The 27,966-nt window shown below is 43.3% G+C and overlaps 1 protein-coding gene across 1 annotated transcript in view; it reads left to right on the forward strand.

Moving 5' to 3' along the window:
* Positions 1 to 27,966, forward strand: part of LOC141116540 (uncharacterized) — a 132,690-nt gene that overhangs the window by 94,771 nt on the left and 9,953 nt on the right. Inside the window, exons 3-4 of the mRNA XM_073608939.1 lie at positions 1,657 to 1,790; positions 5,655 to 6,680. Of these exons, the coding sequence (XP_073465040.1) occupies positions 1,657 to 1,790; positions 5,655 to 6,680 (1,160 nt within the window). The remainder of the gene's footprint in view (positions 1 to 1,656; positions 1,791 to 5,654; positions 6,681 to 27,966) is intronic.

The following is a 27,966-nucleotide window of genomic DNA, read 5'->3' on the forward strand; positions in this document are numbered from 1 at the left end:
CTTTCCATGTTTGTGCAAAAATACTAATTTATTTTTGTTTTCCTCAACAGTTTCCTTCCACGCCACAGGAATGGCAGACTGTGGCCTCCCACTTTGCCCAGCGGTGGGACTTTCCTAACTGCGGAGGGGAAATTGATGGGAAACATGTCCACATCGTCCCACCACCCAACTCGGGGTCGTACTATTATAATTACAAGGGGTTCAATAGTATTGTGATGTTGGCAGTGGTGTCGGCTAATTACGAGTTCCTGTATGTGGACGTGGGAAAGAATGGCCAGATGTCCGATGGTGGAGTCATCGCCCAGACAGAGTTTTACAGGTGTCTCCAGAATGGCAGCTTGGACTTGCCACCTCCAGAAGAGAATGTGGAAGGACTCCCATTCGTCTTCGTTGCTGATGAAGCATTTGCGCTGGGGGACCATCTTATGCGGCCATTCCCGATGAGGACCCTCACCCTGGAACAGAGGGTTTTTAATTACCGGCTGGTCAGAGCCAGAAGAGTGGTGGAGAACACATTTAGAATCATGGCCAGCCGGTTCCGCCTATTTCTTACACCCATCCATATGGCTGAGTATAAACTGAATCATATAATCCTGGCGTGCTGTGTTCTACATAACTTTGTACGGCAACATTCGGCCAACTATGCTGGCTCAGTTGGGCCTGAGGCCGGAATTATAAATGAAACAACCCTGACGGTGCTTGAAAGTGGCCGTCCTGGCTTGCCCTCCCTGAGTGCCCGTGATGTCCGGCTAAGATACCTTGAGTTCTTTGCGGGTAGGGGGGCCATCAATATGCCAGACAATTTGTGAAACCTTGATCAAATAAAAAAAATTAAGCAAATCTTTGGTGACATTTACTGCTTGTGTTTGTTTTAGCTGACCCTGACCGAAATGTGGCGAGTCCTGAAAATGGCGTGATTGTGTAACCTTATACAAAGCACGGTGTTATTTACTAAAGGCAAATACACTTTGCACTACAAGTGCACTTGAAAATGCACTGAAACTGCACTTGTAGTGCAAAGTGGATTTGCCCTTAGGAAATAACACCCATTGTCACAGAAAGCAGCAATTACATCACCACAAAAGTGTTGTAGCTTTGAGACAATATTCCACAAATTCTTGATTAACAATCTTTTTAATACCTGCACAATCACATGTGCATTTAGAAAAGGTTTTTAAAACAAACCAACATGTTTGTTGTATAACATTTTTTGGGGTGGCATTATCAAAAATAGAAATGTCCATTTAAGATAAAACAGGCATGTTTCAAACCAACAAGAAAGCCACAAATCTTGAACTTACAAAGTTCACATTTGGTAAAACTTGAAGGCAATATCAGACATGAGTATTTAGGAACTGTGTTTGATATTGCATTCAGATGGGGTGAAGTCACCCCAGGAAAAGCCAAATTTTGAAGATGCACACCAATTTACGAATGTCAACATGTGCTAGCTGCCATCACAGGGGATCAAGGGACGTGTTTTGGGGGAGCAACCCCTTCCTCTCAGCTACTTTATTATTGAGGAAGGGGTTGCACCCCCAAAACGCATCCATTGATCTCCCATGATGGCGGATAGCACATGTTGACACACTGTGTGCATCCTCAAAATTTGGCTTTTCTAAAAATCGCTTAAACATTTTTAACATTGTTTAATAGGTGGCTGGGCAGTCCTCAATGTGATACAGCACCTCATCCCAAAAATTTGATGATCAAACCAGAGAGAAGGGAATACAGGGATTATGACGGTGCCAGGGAAAACACAATGTATTCAAAAATTTTGTTTAAAAAAGGTAATTTTTATTAATACATAGAAATTGTAGAAAATATACAAAAAAAATCACAAAAACATGGTGTGCATAGACACTAAAAACATATCTGTAATGAGCTTCATGTCGCTTGGCCTCAGAGATGTAACGGCCAAAGCAGTAGGTAGGTATTTTAAGTGCCCGACATGTTTCGCCAGTATTGGCTTCCTCAGGGATAGATTATTAATACCTAAAGCTCTACAGTAATTCTATAAAGAGAAATATGACAATCAGTATATATATTAGAACAGATGATACATTAAATGCACAAAGAATATCAAAGATCTAAACATATACATGTTTGCGAACTGTCAGTATAGACCAACCCCCACCACCAACCAAAGGGCGCCAAGAAGACTTCCTCACACATATAACATCAGATGCCCAAGACACCCAACCAGACATTCTAAAGATGGAAATAAAATACCTGCAAATCACCAGGAGGGTGTCGCACACCTCCAGGGCTAAGCCTCCAGCACAGATCACACTAGGTAGCTGCAGGGAGCAATAAGAAGGGCCTGGCCAGATGTATGTCTAAAAAGTATAATTATTTGTGGATGAATTAATTGGCAAAATTTCTAAAGGGATCAAATATCCTCCATTAGTTAATGAAGATATATAGGACTAACATAGTCTCTAATTATTTTACTTACAAAGAAATACTCTTTAAAATTAATAGCAGGACACCGATAGATCCCTGGCGTTGAAGAGAACTTTTTTCTTTCAAGCGCAACAGAAAGCGTGTCTCTATAGATTAAATGAAGAAAGGATTTTGTAACATTGTGAAAATTATCTAGGGAATAGTATGAATTGCACATTAGCTAGTCAGTGAATAGATTAAAACCAACAGTGAACAAAGTAAGTTTGACACTCACCACTATATATATATATAGAATGAAATGCTGGGCTGAGAGAGAGCCTACAGCCAGTTGCAGCGCCAAATAAGATATGCTAAGGGACAGAAAGTAATGTCAGCAAGGAATAAATATGTTCCTGCCCTAAATGTAGATGGTATATAGAGATGCCTACCGGATCGGATGGTGATAGGTACGTCGGTGTCCTGGAGCAACCCTGGCGTGTCTGATGGCCTGGGGTGCCGGCGTTCTTATGCCCCCCACACACGTGCGGCGTCTAACGTCACCGCACGTGTGAGCGGACGAAAAGGAGCCACAGCGCATGCGCCACCCGCAGATCCCTCCAGGCCTACAAGGTCCAGAGGGCATTGCGGTGGTGTCTATGGTGATGTGTAAACACATCACAAGACAAGCCGCGGTGACCAAACGCCGCAACAGGCAGCGTGATACCTGGAAGATGGTATCAATTTCCAATGTGCCATGGCTAGGCGGGCAGAGGATAATCCAATGCCCTTGGGTGTCCCTACAGCTAATTGTGTCTTATGACAGGAGGCTAAAGGCACCGGATCGGGTACGCATTCACCATAGCGGATACAGGGGCCCGAAGGCAATAGAAAAACCAGAAGGGGAGAGGGAATGGAGAAGGGAAGGAAGCAGAGGATAGGGGAAGGGAAGGAAGGGGAATCGGAGGGGGAAGGGGAGGGGGAGGGGGGGGAGGAAAGAATAGGGCATCTGGAGGTGCGAAAATGCCACCTGGGCAGCAGAAGGGAGGAGGCAGAAGTCGGTGAGAACAGGCCAAGGATATATGTAAGCCCCAAAAGAGCGCCTGCACACAAGGCATGAAAAAAATGGGACAGAAGTTAGAAGGAAACAATGGAGGGGGACTGAATCCCTGGGATGTGCCCACACAGGTCGCCCTGACAGTTCGCAAAGACCCTGTTGAAAAATAACATAGAATGTCCATAAACAGCAAATCAAGGGATTATAATTAGAACATATGTTTACAATAATATACATGTCATAATAATAGAGAAAGCATATGCTAAATATACATTTATCATGTACGGTCATGTACCCAATGATAAGAATTTTTTTTGAATAGAGACAAAGAGGAGAAGGGGGGGGCTATGTCCTAATCCGACATGACTATCTCACACGTGGGAAAGGCCAAAGGGAGGATAAAGAAAATTAAATAAAGTATATAATAGAGAATATGTAATGAGATAAAGGATTATTTACAAAATCCATAAAGAAAAATATTGTAGTCGGCCCTCAATGGGGGTCTCCCTATAGAAAAGGTTTGAAACTAATATTCTCATTGAGCCCGGGGTATGTGGTAGCATCCAGAATGTGTATCCACTTAGTTTCCAATTGTAAAAGTTTCTGATCAATGTCTCCACCCCTCACATGTGCAGGGATGTGTTCCAATGCAGTAAATCCCACTACGTGGGGATTGGAATCATGGTACTGTGCTATGTGTCGATTAATAGAGGTAGAGGTCTTTCCTTTAAATAAAGGTTTGATATGGTCACGAATCCTGACACAAAATTGGCGTTTAGTTTTACCCACATAATAACTACCACATGAACATGTGGCGAGATATACTACACCAATAGTTTGACACGTGATCTTATGTTTGGTTTTGTGCGTTTGGCCATTGGGAAGCGGTTTCTCACGTATATCGTAGATGAACTCACATATATCACAATGGCCACATGGAAATGTGCCAAACACAGAGGCAATCCAATTTAGGTGTATGATGACTCGCCGTAACCTTATCCCGTAGGGACGGGGAACGACGGTAGGTAATTTGGGGCTGGGACTGAATATATTTTTTAATGGTGTTATCTGCTGTTAGGAGAGGCCAAAATTTGTATAAGATATCCCTTATCTCCTTATGATGTTGGGAATATTGGGTTATAACTCGGACCGGTTGAATGCCATCTTTCTTTTTGGTGGAGAATATCAGTTTTCTGCGGTCTAGTTTTTTAACTTTGTTAAAGGCTTGCTTTAACAGATTATGGCTATACCCTCTTCTTTTCAGCCTTTCATAAAGTTCATGTGAGGCCCTAAAGAAATCTCCTTCATCAGTGCAGTTTCGTTTAATGCGCAAATATTGGCTGTAAGGAATGCTGTTAAGCAATGGTTTGGGATGAGCACTATTAGCGTGTAAAATAGTGTTCCCTGACGTTTCTTTACGGTACATAGACGAAGAGAGATTTCCTTCAGGGTCCAGTCGTATTTCCAGATCAAGGAAGGTTATCCTTGTCTGGCTGCACTCCATTGTGAACTTAAGATTATAAAGATTAACTGCCAGAGTATCCATAAATCTTGAGAGATGTTCTCGAGTGCCCGACCAAAAGAAAATGATATCGTCTATATACCTGTGCCACGAAATCACGTGGCACAGGAAATCGACTAAATCGCAATTAGAGAATAGGTCCTTTTCCCACCCCCCCAGGTACAAATTGGCGTAGGATGGCGCACATTTAGTGCCCATGGCCACGCCTTGCACCTGGAGGAAGTGGGAGGTACTAAATACAAAATGATTACGTGTTAAGATGAAATTCAGGAGATCAACAACAAATTGATTATATGCCTCAGAATTGGGGCCTCTATCCTGTAGTGATTTAGAGATAACTTCAATGCCAGTACCATGAGGTATAGTGTTATACAGACTTTCCACGTCCAAAGCCACCATCCAAGTGTTCTTTGGAAGCTTTAGGTTGTCAAAGATACGGAGGAGATGTACTGTGTCCTGTACATACGAGGGAAGAGCCTGGACATGTGGACTCAAGTATTTGTCCACCAGGGCACTCGCATTTTCTGTCAAACTTGAACATCCTGATATAATCGGACGCCCAGGAGGATTTTTTAAGGACTTATGAAGTTTGGGCAAGGCATAGAACGTGGGTATTCTTGCATCTTTGACATTTAAGCTACCGTTGGGGCAACTGTAGTTTTATCAAAGATGACCTTACCTTCTGTCCTTCAGCAGAATTTGACAAATTTCGTTTTGTCAAGGACAAACAATTGTTTGCAAGAAAATTGATGTACAAGGTTATCTTTGATAAAACTACAGTTGCCCCAACGGTAGCTTCAGTTCCAGATAACAGTGTCCCCACGGCGGCCGAAATTCAGGCCATCGAGGACCTGTTAACGCTCCTTGAAGAGGGTGGTACAGAGGATGAATGCGAGTGGCAATTTGATGACCACGGCATTGTCGCCTCTGGAGTATCCTTTCCCCCTCCCTTATCTTTCAAACCCAAATCTACAAATTTTCCTAATCTTTCCATGAATCCCAATATTTGGGCATTTGTTGAACAAATAAGCAAGACCATTAAAGATACTGATTTCTCCATCTCATGTCCCTCTAATCTGTCTGGTGCCCAGAAACAGGCCCTGAAATCTCTTCAAAACCACCCAGGTTTGGTTATAAAACCTGCCGACAAGGGTGGCAACGTGGTTGTCATGGATGTCGCGGTGTATGAAATTATGTGCCGCGACATCCTTGACAACCCCGATTGGTATAGACCTATCTCACGTACACTTATCGAGAATTACGCTCGCGAATATTATGAACTTATTTTCTCTGCCTATCAGAAAGGAATCATAGACATTAATACCTGGAAATTCTTAAATGTCAAAGATGCAAGAATACCCACGTTCTATGCCTTGCCCAAACTTCATAAGTCCTTAAAAAATCCTCCTGGGCGTCCGATTATATCAGGATGTTCAAGTTTGACAGAAAATGCGAGTGCCCTGGTGGACAAATACTTGAGTCCACATGTCCAGGCTCTTCCCTCGTATGTACAGGACACAGTACATCTCCTCCGTATCTTTGACAACCTAAAGCTTCCAAAGAACACTTGGATGGTGGCTTTGGACGTGGAAAGTCTGTATAACACTATACCTCATGGTACTGGCATTGAAGTTATCTCTAAATCACTACAGGATAGAGGCCCCAATTCTGAGGCATATAATCAATTTGTTGTTGATCTCCTGAATTTCATCTTAACACGTAATCATTTTGTATTTGGTACCTCCCACTTCCTCCAGGTGCAAGGCGTGGCCATGGGCACTAAATGTGCGCCATCCTACGCCAATTTTTACCTGGGGGGGTGGGAAAAGGACCTATTCTCTAATTGCGATTTAGTCGATTTCCTGTGCCACGTGATTTCGTGGCACAGGTATATAGACGATATCATTTTCTTTTGGTCGGGCACTCGAGAACATCTCTCAAGATTTATGGATACTCTGGCAGTTAATCTTTATAATCTTAAGTTCACAATGGAGTGCAGCCAGACAAGGATAACCTTCCTTGATCTGGAAATACGACTGGACCCTGAAGGAAATCTCTCTTCGTCTATGTACCGTAAAGAAACGTCAGGGAACACTATTTTACACGCTAATAGTGCTCATCCCAAACCATTGCTTAACAGCATTCCTTACAGCCAATATTTGCGCATTAAACGAAACTGCACTGATGAAGGAGATTTCTTTAGGGCCTCACATGAACTTTATGAAAGACTGAAAAGAAGAGGGTATAGCCATAATCTGTTAAAGCAAGCCTTTAACAAAGTTAAAAAACTAGACCGCAGAAAACTGATATTCTCCACCAAAAAGAAAGATGGTATTCAACCGGTCCGAGTTATAACCCAATATTCCCAACATCATAAGGAGATAAGGGATATCTTATACAAATTTTGGCCTCTCCTAACAGCAGATAACACCATTAAAAAATATATTCAGTCCCAGCCCCAAATTATAAATAATAGGAAGCAGCGCTGTGACAAAAAAGGTATGTATGATATAACCAAATCAGATAAAATGAATATTGGACCCAAAATTAGGATTAACTCCAAAGTTCATATTAAAGTCCATAGTACCAAAAGGTAAAAAAATCCTATCCAGAATCAATTTCAGATAGTAAATATAGTGAGAAACGTAGATAGGTGGGAATAAAAATAAATCAATGTGTCCTTCACCGCACCACTGTGGTATTGATAGGAATGCGCGCTTACCAAACGGCAAGCTTAGGGGAGCTTGCGACCTTAACCCGGTCGGGGCCTTTCAAGATGGAAACACCAAAGGAAAACACACCACCTTCGCTTGGATTAAGCACGCTGTTCCCCAATTATCCAGTATTCACTGTAATGTAGAGATGTGACCCCCTGGCTAGGGATAAACCTCGAGGGAGGTGTACCAAAGAGAGAAGAAGAGCAACATAGCGTAATCCTGCTTTCACCTTTTATTAAAATTAATAAAATCGCACTTACACTCAGATGGATAAACAAAAGCACATAAAGCCGGCCGGCTAGAAGCGAACGCCCGTCCTGCAGACGGTGGATGCAGCACGTCAGCACGTCAGCAGCCCCAAATTACCTACCGTCGTTCCCCGTCCCTACGGGATAAGGTTACGGCGAGTCATCATACACCTAAATTGGATTGCCTCTCAACTGTGTTTGGCACATTTCCATGTGGCCATTGTGATATATGTGAGTTCATCTACGATATACATGAGAAACCGCTTCTCAATGGCCAATCGCACAAAATCAAACATAAGATCACGTGTCAAACTATTGGTGTAGTATATCTCGCCACATGTTCATGTGGTAGTTATTATGTGGGTAAAACTAAACGCCAATTTTGTGTCAGGATTCGTGACCATATCAAACCTTTATTTAAAGGAAAGACCTCTACCTCTATTAATCGACACATAGCACAGTACCATGATTCCAATCCCCACGGAACACATCCCTGGGTCTTTGCGAACTGTCAGGGCGACCTGTGTGGGCACATCCCAGGGATTCAGCCCCCCTCCATTGTTTCCTTCTAACTTCTGTCCCATTTTTTTCATGCCTTGTGTGCAGGCGCTCTTTTGGGGCTTACATATATCCTTGGCCTGTTCTCACCGACTTCTGCCTCCTCCCTTCTGCTGCCCGGGTTGCATTTTCGCACCTCCAGATGCCCTATTCTTCCCCCCCCCCTCCCCTTCCCCCTCCGATTCCCCTTCCTTCCCTTCCCCTATCCTCTGCTTCCTTCCCTTCTCCATTCCCTCTCCCCTTCTGGTTTTTCTATTGCCTTCGGGCCCCTGTATCTCGCTATGGTGAATGCGTACCCGATCCGGTGCCTTTAGCCCCCTGTCATAAGACACAATTAGCTGTATGGACACCCAAGGGCATTGGATTATCCTCTGCCCGCCTAGCCATGGCACATTGGAAATTGATACCATCTTCCAGGTATCACGCTGCCTGTTGCGGCGTTTGGTCACCGCGGCTTGTCTGTGATGTGTTTACACATCACCATAGACACCACCGCAATGCCCTCTGGACCTTGTAGGCCTGGAGGGATCTGCGGGTGGCGCATGCGCTGTGGCTCCTTTTCGTCCGCTCACACGTGCGGTGACGTCAGACGCCGCACGTGTGTGGGGGGCATAAGAACGCCGGCACCCCAGGCCATCAGACATGCCAGGGTTGCTCCAGGACACCGACTTACCTATCACCATCCGATCCGGTAGGCATCTCTATATACCATCTACATTTAGGGCAGGAACATATTTATTCCTTGCTGACATTACTTTCTGTCCCTTAGCATATCTTATTTGGCGCTGCAACTGGCTGTAGGCTCTCTCTCAGCCCAGCATTTCATTCTATATATATATAGTGGTGAGTGTCAAACTTACTTTGTTCACTGTTGGTTTTAATCTATTCACTGACTAGCTAATGTGCAATTCATACTAATCCCTAGATAATTTTCACAATGTTACAAAATCCTTTCTTCATTTAATCTATAGAGACACGCTTTCTGTTGCACTTGAAAGAAAAAAGTTCTCTTCAACGCCAGGGATCTATCGGTGTCCTGCTATTAATTTTAAAGAGTATTTCTTTGTAAGTAAAATAATTAGAGACTATGTTAGTCCTATATATCTTCATTAACTAATGGAGGATATTTGATCCCTTTAGAAATTTTGCCAATTAATTCATCCACAAATAATTATACTTTTTAGACATACATCTGGCCAGGCCCTTCTTATTGCTCCCTGCAGCTACCTAGTGTGATCTGTGCTGGAGGCTTAGCCCTGGAGGTGTGCGACACCCTCCTGGCGATTTGCAGGTATTTTATTTCCATCTTTAGAATGTCTGGTTGGGTGTCTTGGGCATCTGATGTTATATGTTTGAGGAAGTCTTCTTGGCGCCCTTTGGTTGGTGGTGGGGGTTGGTCTATACTGACAGTTCGCAAACATGTATATGTTTAGATCTTTGATATTCTTTGTGCATTTAATGTATCATCTGTTCTAATATATATACTGATTGTCATATTTCTCTTTATAGAATTACTGTAGAGCTTTAGGTATTAATAATCTATCCCTGAGGAAGCCAATACTGGCGAAACATGTCGGGCACTTAAAATACCTACCTACTGCTTTGGCCGTTACATCTCTGAGGCCAAGCGACATGAAGCTCGTTACAGATATGTTTTTAGTGTCTATGCACACCATGTTTTTGTGATTTTTTTGTATATTTTCTACAATTTCTATGTATTAATAAAAATTACCTTTTTTAAACAAAATTTTTGAATACATTGTGTTTTTCCTGGCACCGTCATAATCCCTGTATTTCCTTCTCTCTGGTTTGATCATTTTTAACATTGTAGCACACAAAAAAAAAAGGGATTTGGAGGGGTTTTAAACTCTCCCCAAAACATCAATGATGTTAAAATTTTTTTGAATAACATCATTGATGTTTTTCTTGATGTTTTCCAAAGCTAAATTACACCCCATGATCTCCCTAGCCAGGATCTGGGCACTTTCCGAGGTGAAAGGATCAGGATCCACAAAATCACGATCACCTAAAAAGAGAGAAACACAAAAAAACAGGTATTATATATATGCCGGCATCCATCTCTTACCTGAGTCTGTGGTCGCAGACACTCACCTGTTGTGGTGCCAATTTCCACCACGTCTTCCTCCTCCTGCTCTTCTTGGGTTGGGGGTATTTCCCCTTCTTCCTGAGGTGGGGGGTCTGTGGTCTCCTCGGATGAGGGGTGTCCTCCGAGTCTTTTCTACCCTATGTAAAACAAAAATGGTATACTTAGCACACATATATTTTATGGCAGAACTATAAATATGAAACATTGCTTGGAAGTGGTGTACAATTGTCTATTTTTGCAGAGTTCCAAGATGTAGAACTGTTATTGTCCGTTGTCAAGCTTCAAGACTTTACCTGTTTTGTACAAGCTTCACAGATGGAGACCCCCCTATAGTATACACTGGAGCACCTGTGTGGGGCCCCCTAATAAAAAGGGTGTTCTGGTGTCCTACACTAGTGCTCCAGCGTCCAGATGTGAAAACAGCTGCTGAGTGTCCTCTCCTTACACAGAATCTAGTTTGCATTTCATTCTAGTAACAAACCCATCTACACAACCAAATATTTTTCATACAAGTAGGCCCTAAAAAATGTGGGCAAATGCATATGGCCTAAACAATGGTGTTTTATAGGCCGAAAGAAAAATGTTTGATACGAACGAATAATGTGCCCATGAACATGAAAGTTGCCATTTTATAAACTGTACAACACTTAAGAAAAGCACATGGAGCAGCACGAACATAATAAAGACAAAAAAAATAGGAACACAGCACAAGTACTTACTTTTTTGCAGCACTCTCCGGATCTTTCGGTACTGCTCGGGCTCTCTTAATTTCAGGTCCGACCACCGCTTCCTGAGCTGATCTTTCGATCGACGTACCCCGAAATTCCGGTGCAGACTTTTGACCACTTTCTCCATGATCTTGGCCTTTCTGATATTGGGGTTGGGGTAAAGTCCATACTTTCCATCATAGTCGGCCTTCTTCAGGATGTCGACCATCTCCAACATCTCACCAAAGGACTTATTTGAGGCCTTAAATAGTCTCCTTCTGGATCGGGACGTTTCCGGATCCAGGCTTTCCTCCTCCTCCTTCTCGTTGCTATAATTAGCACGCACCTGCTCTGACTCTGCCATGTGCTCTTCACCCACTGCGCCGAACGAAAAGGGGCGGGAAATAGACTAGAAAGAACGTCAGGGGCGGGTGGAGTTACACGCATGAGCAGTGTGTATAAAGCGTAACACGTGTGCGTAGTACGTACGATCTGTGAGCGGAGGAAGGAGTATCAGAGGCGCCTATCGTGATAACGAAGGTAAGAGCCAAACTTAGGCCTATACTGCTTATAGATTGAGGCCTATATTGTAACTAGATTAGGAGAGTTTTGCCTGACATTAGGGTTTGTCTTGTGTTGTGTCTTGCAGTGAAAATGGATATCTTGAAAGATACCGACTTTATGGTAATCTTCATTGACATGTTCAGGGAGCTGCCTTGTCTGTGGGAGATAAACCACCCACATTATAAGAACCAAACAAAGAGGAAGGCAGCCCTGGATCAATTGCTGGAAATTGTGAAGCAGGTGATCCCCACGGCAGACATGACCTATTTGAAGATCCTAATTGGTGGCCCGAGGAGCACTTATCTAAGGGAGCACAAGAAGGTCCAGGATTCCCAGAGATCCGGAGCAGCAGATGACATCTATGTCCCCAGGATGTGGTACTATGGCAGGCTGCATTTTCTGGCAGGTCAGACTGAACCCAGGCCAGCACTCTCCAGTATTCCTTCCCCCCAGCTGAGGCTTCTGACGCCCAACCTGGGACTTCCAGCCAGCAACATGTGGAGGAGCCCAGCTTCAGCCAGGTATAGCATTCCTCTAAATATTTCAGGTTGTCCAATCAATGATGTTAACTAGATGTTAGTTTGGAGTACTAATTTATGATTGGGATTGATGATGCAGAAACTAAAACCATGTCCCTTTTTCATACACAGGGAAGTCTCAGCCAGGAGGTGGCCAGGCCGTGCAGGCTGCCTGATATCCAGGTCCCTCTCTTACACCCACAAAGAGAAAGTGGCAGGAAGAGGAGTACCCTGGAGGAGGCTGCCATAGGCCTCTTTTGGAAGGCTACAGAGGCCCTGACAGCCCCCCATACTGTGGAAGAGGACTTTGCTGGCATAATTGCCTGCAAAATGCAGTGGATGGAGGAGGGCCAACAACTCGTGTGTGAGTCATTAATTTTGGAAGCTCTCAATAAGGGGTTGAGGGCCAAATAACATCTGCTACCCACATTTGTGACCTCACACATGGTCCTCCTCCTACTCCTCCAGGTCCTTCTACTTCTTCTCCTCCTCCTCCTCCTCCTCCTCCTCCTCCAGGTCCTACTAGTCCTCCTCCTCCTTCAGGTCCTACTCCTCCTCCTGCCACATCTCCAACACCTGAGCCACAGCCAGGAAGGAAGCGTGGAAAGAAGACCAGAAAGTGATGACCCTGGATCCAGTCTGGTCTGGCAAAAGATGCAGCCTCCTGTAGTACCACAGCCTGGGGACACAGATGTCATCTGCTGCTTTCCGGATCTCTGGGACTTCTGGACCAGACTGCACTCCCTTACATATGGACTCCTCAGGCCACCAATTTTGATGTTAAATAATTGATGTCTGCCCTGGGGGTCCAAGGCTTCGCTAATTTCTGCTGTTTCTCCAGCGTTGCCTCCCTCTTTGTTTGGTTCTGAGCCCTTAATAAAGGATTTTTGGTTTCAATTATACTCTCCTATGTGTGTTTTTCTTCAAAAAGGACAGTTTGTTTGTGAGGATTCAGGTACATTTCTAAAGTACAATGTGAAATTAACAAGAGACACCAACACCAAACAATCTCCTTAAGATTAAATAATATAAGATATCAATGGTGTTGTGGTAACTTGACACACAAAACACACACAAAAATATTCTGGAGTAAAACTAAAAATAAAACAAAGATCAGCCTTGGAAAAAATACAAACCTAAAAAAAAAAAATTCTGCCTTTAAAAAAAAAAAAAAAAAAAAAACAACACAAAAATATTTTTGTCAGATGTGACAAATCAAAATATATTAAGGGAATCCCGATAAATAATAAAGAAAGAAGTTTGAGAGAAGTCAGTGTGAATATGAGCAGCAAAACTACTTCATTCTTCTCACATTATAAAGAAGAAGAGAGTGCGCTGTATTAAACCATTTTTAACATTGCACCGTGACGAAAGTGTTGTATCCATTGCGAACGCTAATTTTACCAGACCGAGCTGTTCCGTCTCGGAATTTCTTCTGAGCATGCGTGGCACTTTGTGCGTCGGAACAGGCCACACACGGTCGGAATTGACGCGATCGGATTTTGTTGTCGGAAAATTTTATAGCCTGCTCTCAAACTTTGTGTGTCGGAAAATCTGATGGAAAATGTCCGATGGAGCCCACACACGGTCGGAATTTCCGACAACACGCTCCGATCTGACATTTTCCATCGGAAAATCCGACCGTGTGTACAGGGCATAACTCCTAGGATTTTCAGTGCTCTGCATAAACGTCTTTGGGCTTGCTTAGCTTTTGCTCTTACCCTGCTGGCCGATGGAGAATGGTGCAGCATAGCATCAGTATCTCAGTAGAGGGAGAGAAAAATACACAGAATAAAAACAGTAAAGACATCAAAATTTCAAAAAGTTAAAGGCCAGTAAATACTATTTCAGAAACAGTCTCATTCGCTAATGGGCAATTAACAAGTTACGTACATTAGAGATCTGTAGCAAGTTAATAAACAGAGATCACCTGGAAAATGGTAAGTTTCTTTGAATATTAAAAATGAATTAAATAGACCTTTTAGTTTGTGGTTTCAGATACAGCTAAGTTCTGCTTTAAGGCTTTGGGCAGTTAAGCCCTGTTTTTACCACACCCCAACTGCTCCCTCTAAGCTGCTTAGGTAGATGGGCGAATGTGTACACAAGCCACTGTATGGCAAAAGTGATCCCCTGGTCATGTTCAGTGGGCAGTACCACCACCAAATGTGACATATTTAAGTGAATGTGGCCATGCCACAACTGCAAGCCAAATGCTAGGCTTGTGGTTGTGTTGTAGAATTCCCATTCATGCTTAGTTTACACTTATGGTTGGTGCTGTAAAAAAAGGTAGTTGAGCCACATTTTTATCAACCCCTTAAGTTGCAAAGGCAGCCCAAGAGGAGTACACACATGCCACAGCAACAATACTTTGCATCGTGGAGCAGCAGAAATATTCCCCCTGTTGTGTTCATTTTGGGCAGTGCCGCCACTGATTGCAACATATTTATGTAAATGGAGCGGCAATGCAACCAAGAGCCATACGCTATGATTATGGTGTGGTATTTCCATCCAGGCTTAGTTTACACTTGTAGTTGTGGTAAAAATAGGAGCCACAGGACAGGAAAAGGTTTGACCGCACTCACAGGTTTGAAGCAAAAGTGAAGACTTTATTGAAGATAAAAATCATCAGACAACATCGTAGACATCATGACATCAATGCAGACCTGGCAGAGATTAACGCGTTTCTCAAATTGAAATTTGCTTAGTCATAATCTGCGGTAAAAATAGGCAGTTGAACTGCGTGTTTACTGCCTACCTAAGCTGCACAGGTTTGTGCGCATGCCACAGCCGCAATTCTTTGCATCCCCATGTAACAAAAATAATCCCCTCTGTCACCGGAGTCAAAAGCAATTCATTTATGTGAAGGGGGCCATACTGCAACTGCAACCAAATGCTAGGCTCAAATTTGCAGCATAGTCTTCCAATTTAACTCACCCATTTGGATGTCAAGAAAAAAAAAAACAGGCATTCAGGAGACCAAAGTATTGCCTCCTGAATGCCTGTCAGTCATGCCTGCACCATTTTGTGAAAAGCGATCCACTGTAGATCACTCTTCAAAGAGCAAAGCATGTATAAACAAGATCTAAGAGAATGAAATGATACAGTATATGTGTATATGAACATACAACTACAACTTAGCATGTTTTGTTAGAATGAGGTTCCTTGGAAGTGGATAAAGGATGCTAATTCTAATTAAAAGTATTGAGCGGGAGAAATACGGTGGCGTTATTACGTAACTGGGAAGTGACTCTCTGGTACCAAAGAAGAGGGGTGAGTGGGACTGATACAACCACAACATGTAGTGCTGTTAAAGCAAAACTTTACTCTCTCAGTCAACAGTAGGTATTAGTAATCATTATGCTAGCATTAATAAATAATTAGAAAAGTTTATTATATTTACTTGTTTTAAACTTTTTTTTTACAATTTTTCAGTTGCTTTCTGGTTTCTGGCCTAAGCCAAAATGATGGCATACATCTCAGGAGTCTCCATGGGCATTTTGTTTTATTTAACTGGAGGAGGGAAGGAGGGGCTTTCTCAGCTAAGCACACCCACCTACCTGCATGCCTGAGCTAAGGGCCGTTGGAAACCAGGAAGTAAATGCTACACGATGGCCCCATAGCTAGAAATGAAAGGGGGGGGGGGCTGGAGGGTTCAAAGTGATTTCTCTGCAAAAAAAAAAACTTGGTGACATAGATGGACGGGTGAGTTTGTGTTAAATATTAAAAATGTATTAAACAACGTTTTCAGTTTGTAGTGCTCAGATACAGTTAAGTTCTGCTTTAAGTACTTGAATTTGTAAGTGCTTTTAATGTCTTTTTTTTCAAAAGAATTTATTAAAAGAAGTAACAGTACAAAGTCATGGTAGAAGTGACAAGGCAGTGTCCCTGTCACCTGGAATAAACATTTTCACTAAGCACAGCTTTCAAGAAAAAGATGCATTTTTCTATCAGAGTGCCAAGAAGTACTCTTGGGTATACAGGGTCCTTAATGCTGATGAGTGGTTAGGGCATAGGACGATTCGTTGTACCCTGGTCTCCTTTAACTGGGGGGGGGGGGGGGGGGGGTAGAAAGAAAAGTATAAGAACACATGCTACGGACAGTGGAAAAAAACTGGATAGATCTATCTTGCAGGGTTTGTATATGGGGGGGGGGGGAGGGGTTAAGGGGAGTGCAAACCTGCTACATTTGAATAGGGCACTGTAATAAGGCACTGAAATACCTAGTCTCTAAATATGATTTGCAAGGAGAATCAATATTACTACCTAGCTTGCTAGCACAATAGAAGAGCAGATTTTATATTTTCATGTCTAGCCCCCTGGAGACTTATTAGGGAGGGGAATTTCTCAAGGGGGATCTTCCTTGTCGAAGAGTATTTGAAGCCCCTTGCAGTGGAAGAATAAACCTTCGAAGGTCTTAAGTTCCTCTTGAGATAATGTTGTGTTCATGAAGGTCTGCCATCTTAGGTAGAAGCATTTACTGGAAGCCGCATGGTTGAAATCAGTGTTCATTTTTCCTCATAAAGTAACTGCAGCAGTTCCTGTTTAATTTGTGAAATTTAATGCAAGAGGAGGATGTCCAGTTTCTTAGAATAGATCTGCTGGCCACTAAGAGGCAGATTAGGATCCAATCCTTGTGTTGGAAATTAGTGTTTGATGGGGACCATGTAAAAATTTGTTTGTCCCAATGGCCAAAGATTAAAGGAGGGGATCTTTTGGAAGTTGAAGCAAGCTGATCCCATATATCAGGGCTCAAAATTTCAAGTCCTAAGCTACTAGCCAGGCCTCAAGGGTTACTCACCACCAGTTGCCCCACCCAACCCCTACCCTGCCCCACCCCTAATTCCGCCTCTAAACACACCCTCATAAATTATCACATGAAATGACACTTAAATGTTTTATGCAGAATTAAGTTATAAAAATAAATATTAACAACAACTTTATCAGTGCCCATCCATCAGTGCAGCCTCACCTGTGCCCAACTATGCAGCCTACCTGTGTCCATTAATGCCGCTTCAGCTGTGCCCAACAATGCAGCCTACCTGTGTCCATCAATGCTGCTTCACCTGTGCCCAACAATGCAGCCTACCTATGCCCATCAATGCAGCCTACCTGTGTCCATCAATGCAGCCTACCTGTGTCCATCAATGCAGCCTATCTGTGTCCATCAATGTAGTCTACCTGTGTCCATCAATGTAGCCTACCTGTGTCCAACAATGCAGCCTACCTATGCCCATCAGTGCAGCCTACCTGTGTCCATCAATGCAGCCTACCTGTGTTCATCAATGAAGCCTGCCTGTGTACATCAATGTAGCCTGCCTGTGTCCATCAATGCAGCTTGTGCCCAACAATGCAGCTTGTGCCCAACAATGCAGCCTGTGTCCAACAATGCAGCCTGTGTCCATCAATGCAGCCTGTGCCCAACAATGGAGCCTGCGCCTAACAATGCAGCCTGTGCCCAACAATGCAGCCTGTGCCCAACAATGCAGCCTGTGCCCAACAATGCAGCCTGTGCCCATCAATGCAGCCTGTGTCCATCAATGCAGCCTACCTGTGCAGGGGAAGAGAGGAGAGGAAGACGATTGCTGGCTGGATCATCAGAGCGCCGAGGAACATCACTGTAACAGCTTTCATTTCAATTGTTGTGTGTTCTCGTCACTTGCCGTCACATACAGCCCCGTCTCCTGGTCCAAGGACTTTGATACACGTCACATATCCCGGAATTGGACGAGTGATCTGTCTATCAAAGTTCCCGGGCCAGGAGGCAGAGCTGTTTGTGCCAGTGAGCTGCGGAAACACTCAATTGAAATGAAAGCTGCTACAGCGATGTTACTCGGTGGTCTGATGATCCGACCGGCTCTCTCTTCTCTCTTCCTCTGGGTGATTGCTGGGTGAAGAGCTCCCATTCAACCCCGCCTGCTGGCGGTGCTCGCCCCCCCGCCCCCAGGCAGCCCACACTCGCCAGCCCTCATTTTCCACTCGCAAAATGCAAGTAGGCGAGTAGAAAATTTGAGGGCTGCCATATATGAAAGATATAACTTGGTCCCAGAAGGTAAAGATGATCTTGTATGACCACAGGTGGTAAGTTAGAGAAGGTCTTATCTGGTAGCAAAGAGGGCAAGAAGCGGACTGAGGATTAGGTTTTTCCGATAGGAAGGGTATATAGGCATGGTAAAGTAGTTTAATTTGCGTTTCTCTCCAAGATTCGTTATGTTTTTTGTTTTAATAAATGTACCTGTCTATTTCTATGAATTTGAAAACCATGAAATGAGGAGTCTTATGTAAAAATCTTGATGACAGAGTGTCCTGTGGGGGAATGCTCTGGCGAGAAATTACGTTCTGCTTTAAGCACTTGAATTTGTGAGTGTTTTTAATGTTTTTTTTTTTTTTCAAAAGAATTTATTAAAAGAAGTAACAGTACAAAGTCATGGTAGAAGTGACAAGGCAGTGTCCCTGTCACCTGGAATAAACATTTTCACTAAGCACAGCTTTCAAGAAAAAGATGCATTTTTCTATCAGAGTGCCAAGAAGTACTCTTGTGTATACAGGGTCCTTAATGCTGATGAGTGGTTAGGGCATAGGACGATTCATTGTACCCTGGTCTCCTTTCTCCTTTAACTGGGAGGGGGGGGGGTAAAAAGAAAAGTATAAAAACATATGCTACGGACAGCAGAAAAAAACTGGATAGAACTATCTTGCAGGGTTTGTATATGGGGGGGTGAGTTAGAGTCTTATCTGGTAGCAAAAAGGACAAGAAGCGGACTGAGGATTAGGTTTTTCCGATAGGAAGGGTATATAGGCACGGTGAAGTAGTTTAATTTGCGTTTCTCTCCAGGATTCGTTATGTTTTTTGTTTTAAAAATTTACCTGTCTATTTCTATAAATTTGAAAACCATGAAATGAAGAGTCTTATGTAAAAATCTGGATGACAGAGTGTCCTGTGGGGGAATGCTCTGGCGAGAAGATTACAAGTCTTTCAATATCAGTGAAGGTAAATAGTATTTGGTGAGTATGTATACCTTAGGAGGAGCAATCACAGGAGGTTTTCCACAAAATTTGTTTTTAAAGTGTATCTATGGTCAAAATGTAAAATCATATATTCATTTTCACATTGTATTTCAATTATTTCTAGCCTATCTGAATGACCTTAAAGTTTGTTTACTTTGTGAAGATCCCCACACTATGCCCTATTAGTAGGCATTACTGTGTCACAGAAATCACAGAAACTGCCTTCTGAACTAGAAGCAGGTGTTTTGGAGGGCAGATGTGGTACAGGAATCATGGCTTGCAGGCAGGAAAGTACCATGGGATATACATACCTCCAAACTTTTTGAGTTGAGAACGAGGGACACCTATTAGCAAAAGTGTGTAGGCATAGGACACACACCCTGCCACACCCCCTTAACCACTTCAGCCCTGGAAGGATTTACCCTCTTCCTGACTGTGCCATTTTTTGCTATACGGCACTGCGTTGCTTTAACTGACAATTGCGCGATCGTGCGATGCTGTTCCCAAACAAAATTTACGTTCTTTTTTTTCCCCCCAAATAGAGCTTTCTTTTGGTGGTATTTGATCACCTCTGCAGTTTTTATTTTTTGCGCTATAAACAAAAAAAGAGCGACAATTTTGAAAAAAAAACACAATATTTTTTACTTTTTGCTATAATAAAAAATAAAAGAACCAATTTCTTCCTCAAAAAAAAAAATCGCAATAAGTGTATATTGATTGTTTTGCGCAAAAGTTATAGCGTCTACAAAATAGGGGATAGATTTATGGCATTTTTTTTTCATTTATTTTCTTTTACTAGTAATGACAGCGATCTGCGATTTTTATCAGGACTGCGTCATTGCGGTGGACACATCGGACACTTTTTACACATTTTTGGGAACACTGACATTTATACAGCGATCAGAGATAATAATAGCCACTGATTACTGTATAAATGTAACTGGCAGGGAAGGGGTTAACACTAGGGGGCGATCAAGGCGTTAACTGTGTTCCCTCAGTGTGTTCTAACTGTAGGGGGGATGGGACTGCCTGGGAAAGAAGATCGATCGGCATTCCTATATACTAAGAACACACAATCTGTCTCCTCTCCCTTGCCAGAACATGGTTTTATGTGTTTACACACACAGATCCTCATTCTGACTCTATCAGGAGCGATCGTGGGTGCCCAGCAGATAATGCAGCTCCTGGGCATGCGCATCGGCTCCTCACTAGCGCGGCAGGCGCATGTGCGCACCCCCTATACTCCTTAAAGCGGCTGCCATACAGCTACGACGGGTGGTCGGCAAACGGTTAAAGAAGAATTATACAAAAAAATGTGTTAAACCCACAACTGCTTTTTTTTTTTTACCGCTATTATTCCTTCATATTGGCTTTTGACATAAATGCAGCAATTTAGAATTTGGATGAAAGGTTTAACACTGTGAAACACTTTTTGAACGATAAGTAGTGCATTTTATATACAACTATATAGACCAGACCAAAATGAGGGACAAATGAGGAGGAAAGAGGGACAGAGGGTCATTGTTCCAAATCAGGAACAGTCCCTCAAAATCAGGGATAGTTGGGACCTATGGTTGTGTTATCCTTAGAAATTGAAACTAAACAGCAGAGGAGAAGCTATAAATTAGGCAGAGAATCCAGTTGTGAAAAGAGATGGCCAGCAGACAGGCAGAACTCAGATTAATAGAGAAAGCACCTTGAAAATACAGTATATTCCCCATAAACACACACAATGGTGGCCCACTGGTGAGTGTATCTCACTATTGAGGCTCATTTGTCTTTTTGGGGATATATGTTTCTATGGAATAAGGTGAGCTTCCACTGACAGAACTAGCTGGTTTTTAATGATAGATTATGTATTAGTGTTGACCAAATATTAGAGGTGCACAGAATGGAAATTCTGGTGCCGAAATGAAAAATGCAGGATGCACTCGGCCGAAAACCAAACCTGAAAATTACAGTTTTTAAAAAATATATATATTTTTATATAAAATTGTATTATATTTGCCTTTTTAAGAGCCCTTGCACACTGGGGCGGTTTGCAGGCGCTATTGCGCTAATAATAGCGCCTGCAAACCGCCCCAAAAGTGCCGCTGCTGTGTATCCAGTGTGAAAGCCCCGAGGGCTTGCACACTGGAGCGATGCGCTGGCAGGACGGTAAAAAAAGTCCTGCCAGCAGCATCTTCGGAGCGGTGAAGGAGCGGTGTGTATACCGCTCCCTTACCGCTCCTGCCCATTGAAATCAATGGGACGGCGCGGCTATACCGCCGGCAAAGCGCCTCTGCAGAGGCGCTTTGCGGTGGTATTTAACCCTTTCTCGGCCGCTAGCGGGGGGTAAAACCGCCCCGCTAGCGGCCGCATACCGACGGTAAAACGCCGCTAATAATAGCGGCGTTTTACCGCCGACGCCGCCCCCCGCCCCAGTGTGCAAGGGCTCTAATTAATATCATGAATTTAAATTAATATGAATTTATTGTTGGCCATTATAGGCACCTACAGCACATAAAAAGTTTAAGAAAAATCTATCCTTATAAATTCTATGTATGTCTTCACACTGGTCTGTTGCGCTTCCATTTTGGTGTTAAAAATTCTGCTTGTTGCATTTTTGGTCAGTTAAAAAACCGCACCTCCCATTTGAAATGCATTGAAAACGCAGCAAGAACGCATCAATAATGCATCAATAAAGCACCCTGGTTACGTTTTTGATGCAGTTTTTAAATCACATGACCTATGAAACACACCATAAGCATAGTAAAATCATGGTAAAATTAGCGGCAAAATCACTGTAAAGTTGCAGCAACATCGCATGCCTTTTCGGTGCCATTATCGCCACCTTTTTTCTTATCGGCAAAATGCAGATAACACAGTTTTTGGCAGATGTGTTTCGGCTGCCGAAATTTCGGTGCATCTCTACCAAATGTCCCCATGCCTAATGTGTGTACATGGGAGTACCTATTTTTTGTATACGGGGAGAATGTATACATTTATATATTCCTAGTATATAGTGATAGTGTTTCAACATTTTGCCGGTTGAGCTCACCGGCAATGGTATGCTATTATATTAGTAGGGTGCTTCCTATAGACATTTTTATGGATTGATATCTGGGGTTTCTGCTGTCCCTTCATATTTCGTTTTATATATTTGCAAACCCTATCAAGATTTTAAGGGTCCGAATCACAGGAGTACTGTAGATACTGTGAGCGGTGTTTGCTTCCATTAAAACGTGGTGGTGGCTATCATATGAAGGTTTGACTACTTAGTTAACCTGCCCCAGAGATGATCACTCCCAGTTTGAATCAAAACTTTTTTTATTGACAAGAATAATGGGTAACTGAGTTACAATAATAGGGTAAACATATCCCTCCACAGCTGAATTGTACACAGTTTCAACATGTATGTGCATATGATGCAGTTACCTATTATCAGGCACATATAAACTTGTTTTTAGTAGAACGTAGAACAAATACAACAAAAAACCCAAAACAATAGAAAAAATAAGATAAAGTAAAATAAAATAATATAATATAAAGAATAGGCTTCTTCCTCCAGGCTTGTCTATAGGCCTTTTTACCACATGAGTTACCATCTGCACAGCGTATGCATTGTAGAAGAGCTCAGGAGGAGATCATATCAACAGTATTAGGGTCTATAACCGTAGCAGTCTATCCATTATTAGCTGAGGGGGAGCAAGGCTGGGGTTGTCCAACCAGTTCTGCCATATAAGGTTGAATTTTTTGGACGCATTTCGATGTGTCGGTATGCCAACTGTTCCCTAAGGAGGGGGGAATTCACATATGCGATCCACTGGGCCTTTGTAGGCACATTAGTCACCAGCCAGTAGAGTGCTATGTGCTATGAGACTATTATACCTGGCCAGGTATAATAGTCTAGTTACTATTATACCTGGCCAGGTATAATAGTCTAGTTACCATTATATAGATTTTTTTTTTTTGGATACATTTCAGCATCAACTGATCCCAGGAGGCACACCAGTGGCGTACATGGTATGGGTGTTTGTGCTACAGCGGATACAGTCTGTGTGACCGCTGTCCAATATCTAGTAAGCTTTGGGCAGCGCCATATCATGTGTATAAAGTCTCCCCTGTGAATGGTACGATCAATCCCAGTTAGCTGGCGCTTAGATTGTTGTCCTGTAACCTGGAAAGTATCTGTGCAGGGTGAGACAGAGAACATAATCATCACATTCTGGTGGCAGGAATGGGATCTGACAGTGAAAATTTCCCAATAAGTGTTGTTTTATTCCATTTTAGTTTTAGATTATTTTTTCTTACTAGTAAGAAATCTAATGAATAAATCTAATTTCACACACTTCACACAGTTTGAGGCAGTGACTGTTTTTTATTAAGTAATAAAGCTCATATAAATAGCTGCATTGCCTGTGTATGATTGTGTTGTATACTGCAATTGACAGTGTATATATTGACCCTGTACTGTAACATATTAAGCACGAGTGACTGATTGTGTGGAGGTGGCATCACCATGTAGCTTTCTTGATTTTGTCAGAATATACAGCACATCAATAACCATCATCGGTACATTTTTTCAGGTGTATTAGTTTCGTCTGTGCAAAATGTGGAACCCATTGGGTGTACTGTGTATTTATAGAGGTTGTGTTGAAAAGGAGACACACCATGCAGCTTTAATCAGTAACTCAGTATTAGAGTGTAAGCAGGGGTGGACTGACAACTCATGGGGCCCCTGGGCAATAGGAGAAGATTATGGGGCCCCCGGGCAATAGGAGATTATGGGGCCCCCAGGCAATAGGAGATTATGGGGCCCCCAGGCAAAAGATTATGGGGCCACACAGTATACACACACACACATACAGTATACACACACAGACACACAATATACACACACAGTATACACACACAGAATACACATACACACACTGAAAAGGTACTGGAGAGGCGGGGCAGCTTTAATCTTGGGATTTTTTAAAAAATACAGATTTTTACATACTGTCCCTGGTTTTATTGAGGCTGGCAACCCTGATGGGGCCCCTTAGTGGCATGGGACCCTCGGGCAGTGCCCGAGTGCCCGAATGGTCAGTCTGCCCCTGAGTGTAAGTATTTAAAAAAGAAGTAATGTGCACAGTCTTTAAACACTTTTATTAGGCCCTGTTTTTAAAAGCAGAGGCACTCCTTCTAGTCTTAAGAGACAGATGACTCATCCTTGGTTAGAGAAAGGTTTATTCTGCTTCAGTTCTGAGTCATTATAAACTCCACAACTGGGAAATGTTTAACCTTTGCTGAGATGCAATTTAAATATCTTATGGAACCTAGAAAGTGTTAGCGAAATTTCACCTATTTCCAAATCAAACATTATGCATAGCCATTTACTGACAAACTTAGAGTTTCTAAATTATCTCTATTTGAGAAAATCTGCGTTGATGGCCCTACACGCCAGCATCCTATTATGGATATTTAGATTGTTTATCACTATTGACACCACGCCTGTCAGAGGATGAACCACAGAACAACATATGACATATTTGGCAACACTCAACATGGTCACACTAATGTGCACAGAAATGCATGCAGACGTTGTATACAGGTGCTTGGGGGCACGCCCGTGTGTGCGCAATCGCACATGCTTGTGCGCCATGGCACACACAAAGAGTGACAGATTCTGGCGCACAGTGGCCCATTTAAAGACAGCAATCTGGCCCACAAGTTGCTGGTAGATCATCAGCCCCCTGTATCTTGTGCTTCTGTATTGCTGCATTCTCCACACAGACTTCACATACTGCCTGCTTACTGTGTATGACCCTCAGCTTGATCTTGATTACGCTTCTGTTCCTGACTGACCTTCTATGTATGACCCTGATTCTGGCTCCTGACTCCGCTTCCTGTTCCACTCATCTGTCAAGATCCACTAGTACAGCAAGGATGTCACCTTCCTCGCTGATATCTCTGCACGGTCAACACTTCATCTGCACACCTAGTCTGTTATCTGCCTTGCTGAATTTGCTGCATGGTCTCCCTCTGGTGCCTCATCTACTCTTATCGTCAAGCAAGCAGGACCGTTGCTACCACTAGGCAAACTAGGCAGCTGCCTACGGCACACTGCCACCTAGGGCGCAGCCTTGTCCAGCGCCACGTTCCACTCCTGTCACCTCTAAAGCCATCGTTCCTCCCTCGCACACACCAGTGCACCTGCACACAGCGGAAGTGAGCTGAGATCCCGGCACCAGACAAGGTTATTCACTGGATGATGGTGATTGCCGCTCGCTGCAGCTGAAGTCAGCCCAAAGCCCCCATCACTGCCTGTCTTCGCCCACCAGCATGGAGCTTGGGGTGGAGATGTCGGTGTGGCCAGTCTGCAGAAGTGTACCGGAGGAGGAGAGGGAATGTCTGCTACGGGGAGGGGGGGACCATGCACGGGCTGCAAGCCGAGATGAAGGAGTTTATGCCTCTGACCAGGTACGTGACAACCCCATTTCCCAAACATAGCTATATGCTAAAGTGGGAGAACATCTTGGGACTGCCTCTAGAACTGGAAGAATGGGAAGACATCTGGGCTAATGCTAAAAAAACATCCTTATGTACATTCTATAAACAAAACCAATACAAAATTTAGTTTTATTGGTATCTCACGCCTGAAACCTTACAAACTATTAATCAAATACTACCTTCTGTTTGCTGGAGATGCCATGAGTCTGTAGGGACACGTTGCCATAGAATACATCCCTTTTGGCAATCTACTGGAGCTCTTCTAGAATCTCTTTTTGGTTCCCCAATTCCTTTAGATCCAGTCCATTTCCTCTCAGGGCTTCCCCTACCAAATACAGCTAACTCAGCTGTCAAATTTATCAGCAATATCCTAACCACTGCAAGATGCTCGGTAGCATTAAAGTGGAAACAACAATTGCCACTCTCTCAAACCGACCTTCATAAATGCATCCATGATGTTCATAATATGGAATATTTGAAGGCTCAACTTCACTATACCATATCAAAATTCAATAAACTTTTGGCATCCCTGGCACCTTTTAGAATCATATTTCCATCAGTTAGGGATGAGCCCGATGTTTCGCCCGTTCGACGAATACCCATTATTATGGGGCGTTCGCAGGACATTCGAGCGCCGTAGAATGCCCCATAATGCACTGCGAGATCGCAGTGCATTGATGTCTGATGACTGGCCAAAGCATGCACCTGACCTGCATGCTTTGGCCAATCACAGCGCTCTCTGCTGCGGGAGCCATAATTGGCCAAAGGCAGGGTGTCTTTGGCTAATCATGGCTCAGGGGGACTAAGTCCATGCCCCACACTATATAAGCCTGCTTCCAGCAGCGGCCTTGTGTAGTGCTGGCATGGACGGAGAGAGAGAGAGAATGAGCTAAATTAGGCAGGTTATTTATTGCAGGCAGTGTATTTCATATAATATATATAATATATGTGTAGCTCCCTCTACTTAAGGATAGGTGGGATATTGTAGAATTTGTAGCATAGGAGTTATTACAGGTAAATTTAGCCAGGCCTGCAGTGTTTTACTAGGCCTGGTTGTTTTGGTTTGGGGTTGGAAGTGTCAGAATAGTGGGGGGTGTGGCCACCTACACTTGGGTTCAGACGCCTCCTCTGCCTGATGGTGGATTGTTCCAGAAGGAGAGGATGGGCTGAGACCTGAGTGGCAGGGAACTTATGTGAGAGTCCTGACTAGGGATGAGCTTCAAGTTCGAGTCAAACTCATGCTCGACTTGAACATCAGCTGTTCGCCAGTTCGCTGAACAGCGAACAATTTAGGGTGTTCGCGGCAAATTCGAAAGCCGGGGAACACCCTTTAAAAGTCTATGGGAGAAATCAAAAGTGCTAATTTTAAATGCTTATATGCAAGTTATTGTCATAAAAAGTGTGTGGGGACCTGGGTCCTGCCCCAAGGGACATGGATCAATGCAAAAAAAAGTTTTAAAAATGGCCATTTTTTCAGGAGCAGTGATTTTAATAATGCTTAAAGTGAAACAATAAAAGTGTAATATCCCTTTAAATTTCGTACCTGGGGGGTGTCTATAGTATGCCTGTAAAGGGGCGCATGTTTCCCGTGTTTAGAACAGTCTGACAGCAAAATGACATTTCAAAGGAAAAAAAGTCATTTAAAACTACTCGCGGCTATTAATGAATTGCCGGTCCGACAATACACATAAAAGTTCATTGATAAATACGGCATGGGAATTCCCCACAAGGGAACCCCGAACCAAAATTTTTTTTTAAAATGACGTGGGGGTCCCCCTAAATTCCATAACAGGCCCTTCAGGTCTGGTATGAATATTAAGGGGAACCCCGGCCACAATTGAAAAAAAAAATGGCGTGGGGTCCCCCTCAAAATCTATACCAGACCCTCCAGGTCTGGTATGGCTTTTAGGGGGAACCCCGCGCCAAAATTTTTTAAAAAATGGCGTGGGGTCTCCCCAAAAATCCATACCAGACCCTTATCTGAGCACGCAACCTGGCAGGCCACAGGAAAAGAGGGGGGGACGAGAGAGCGCCCCCCCTCCTGAACCATACCAGGCCACATGCCCTCAACATTGGGAGGGTGCTTTGGGGTATTTAAGAACCG

The sequence above is a fragment of the Aquarana catesbeiana genome, linkage group LG13, assembly GCF_042186555.1.
Source record: "Aquarana catesbeiana isolate 2022-GZ linkage group LG13, ASM4218655v1, whole genome shotgun sequence".
Lineage (NCBI taxonomy): Eukaryota > Metazoa > Chordata > Amphibia > Anura > Ranidae > Aquarana > Aquarana catesbeiana.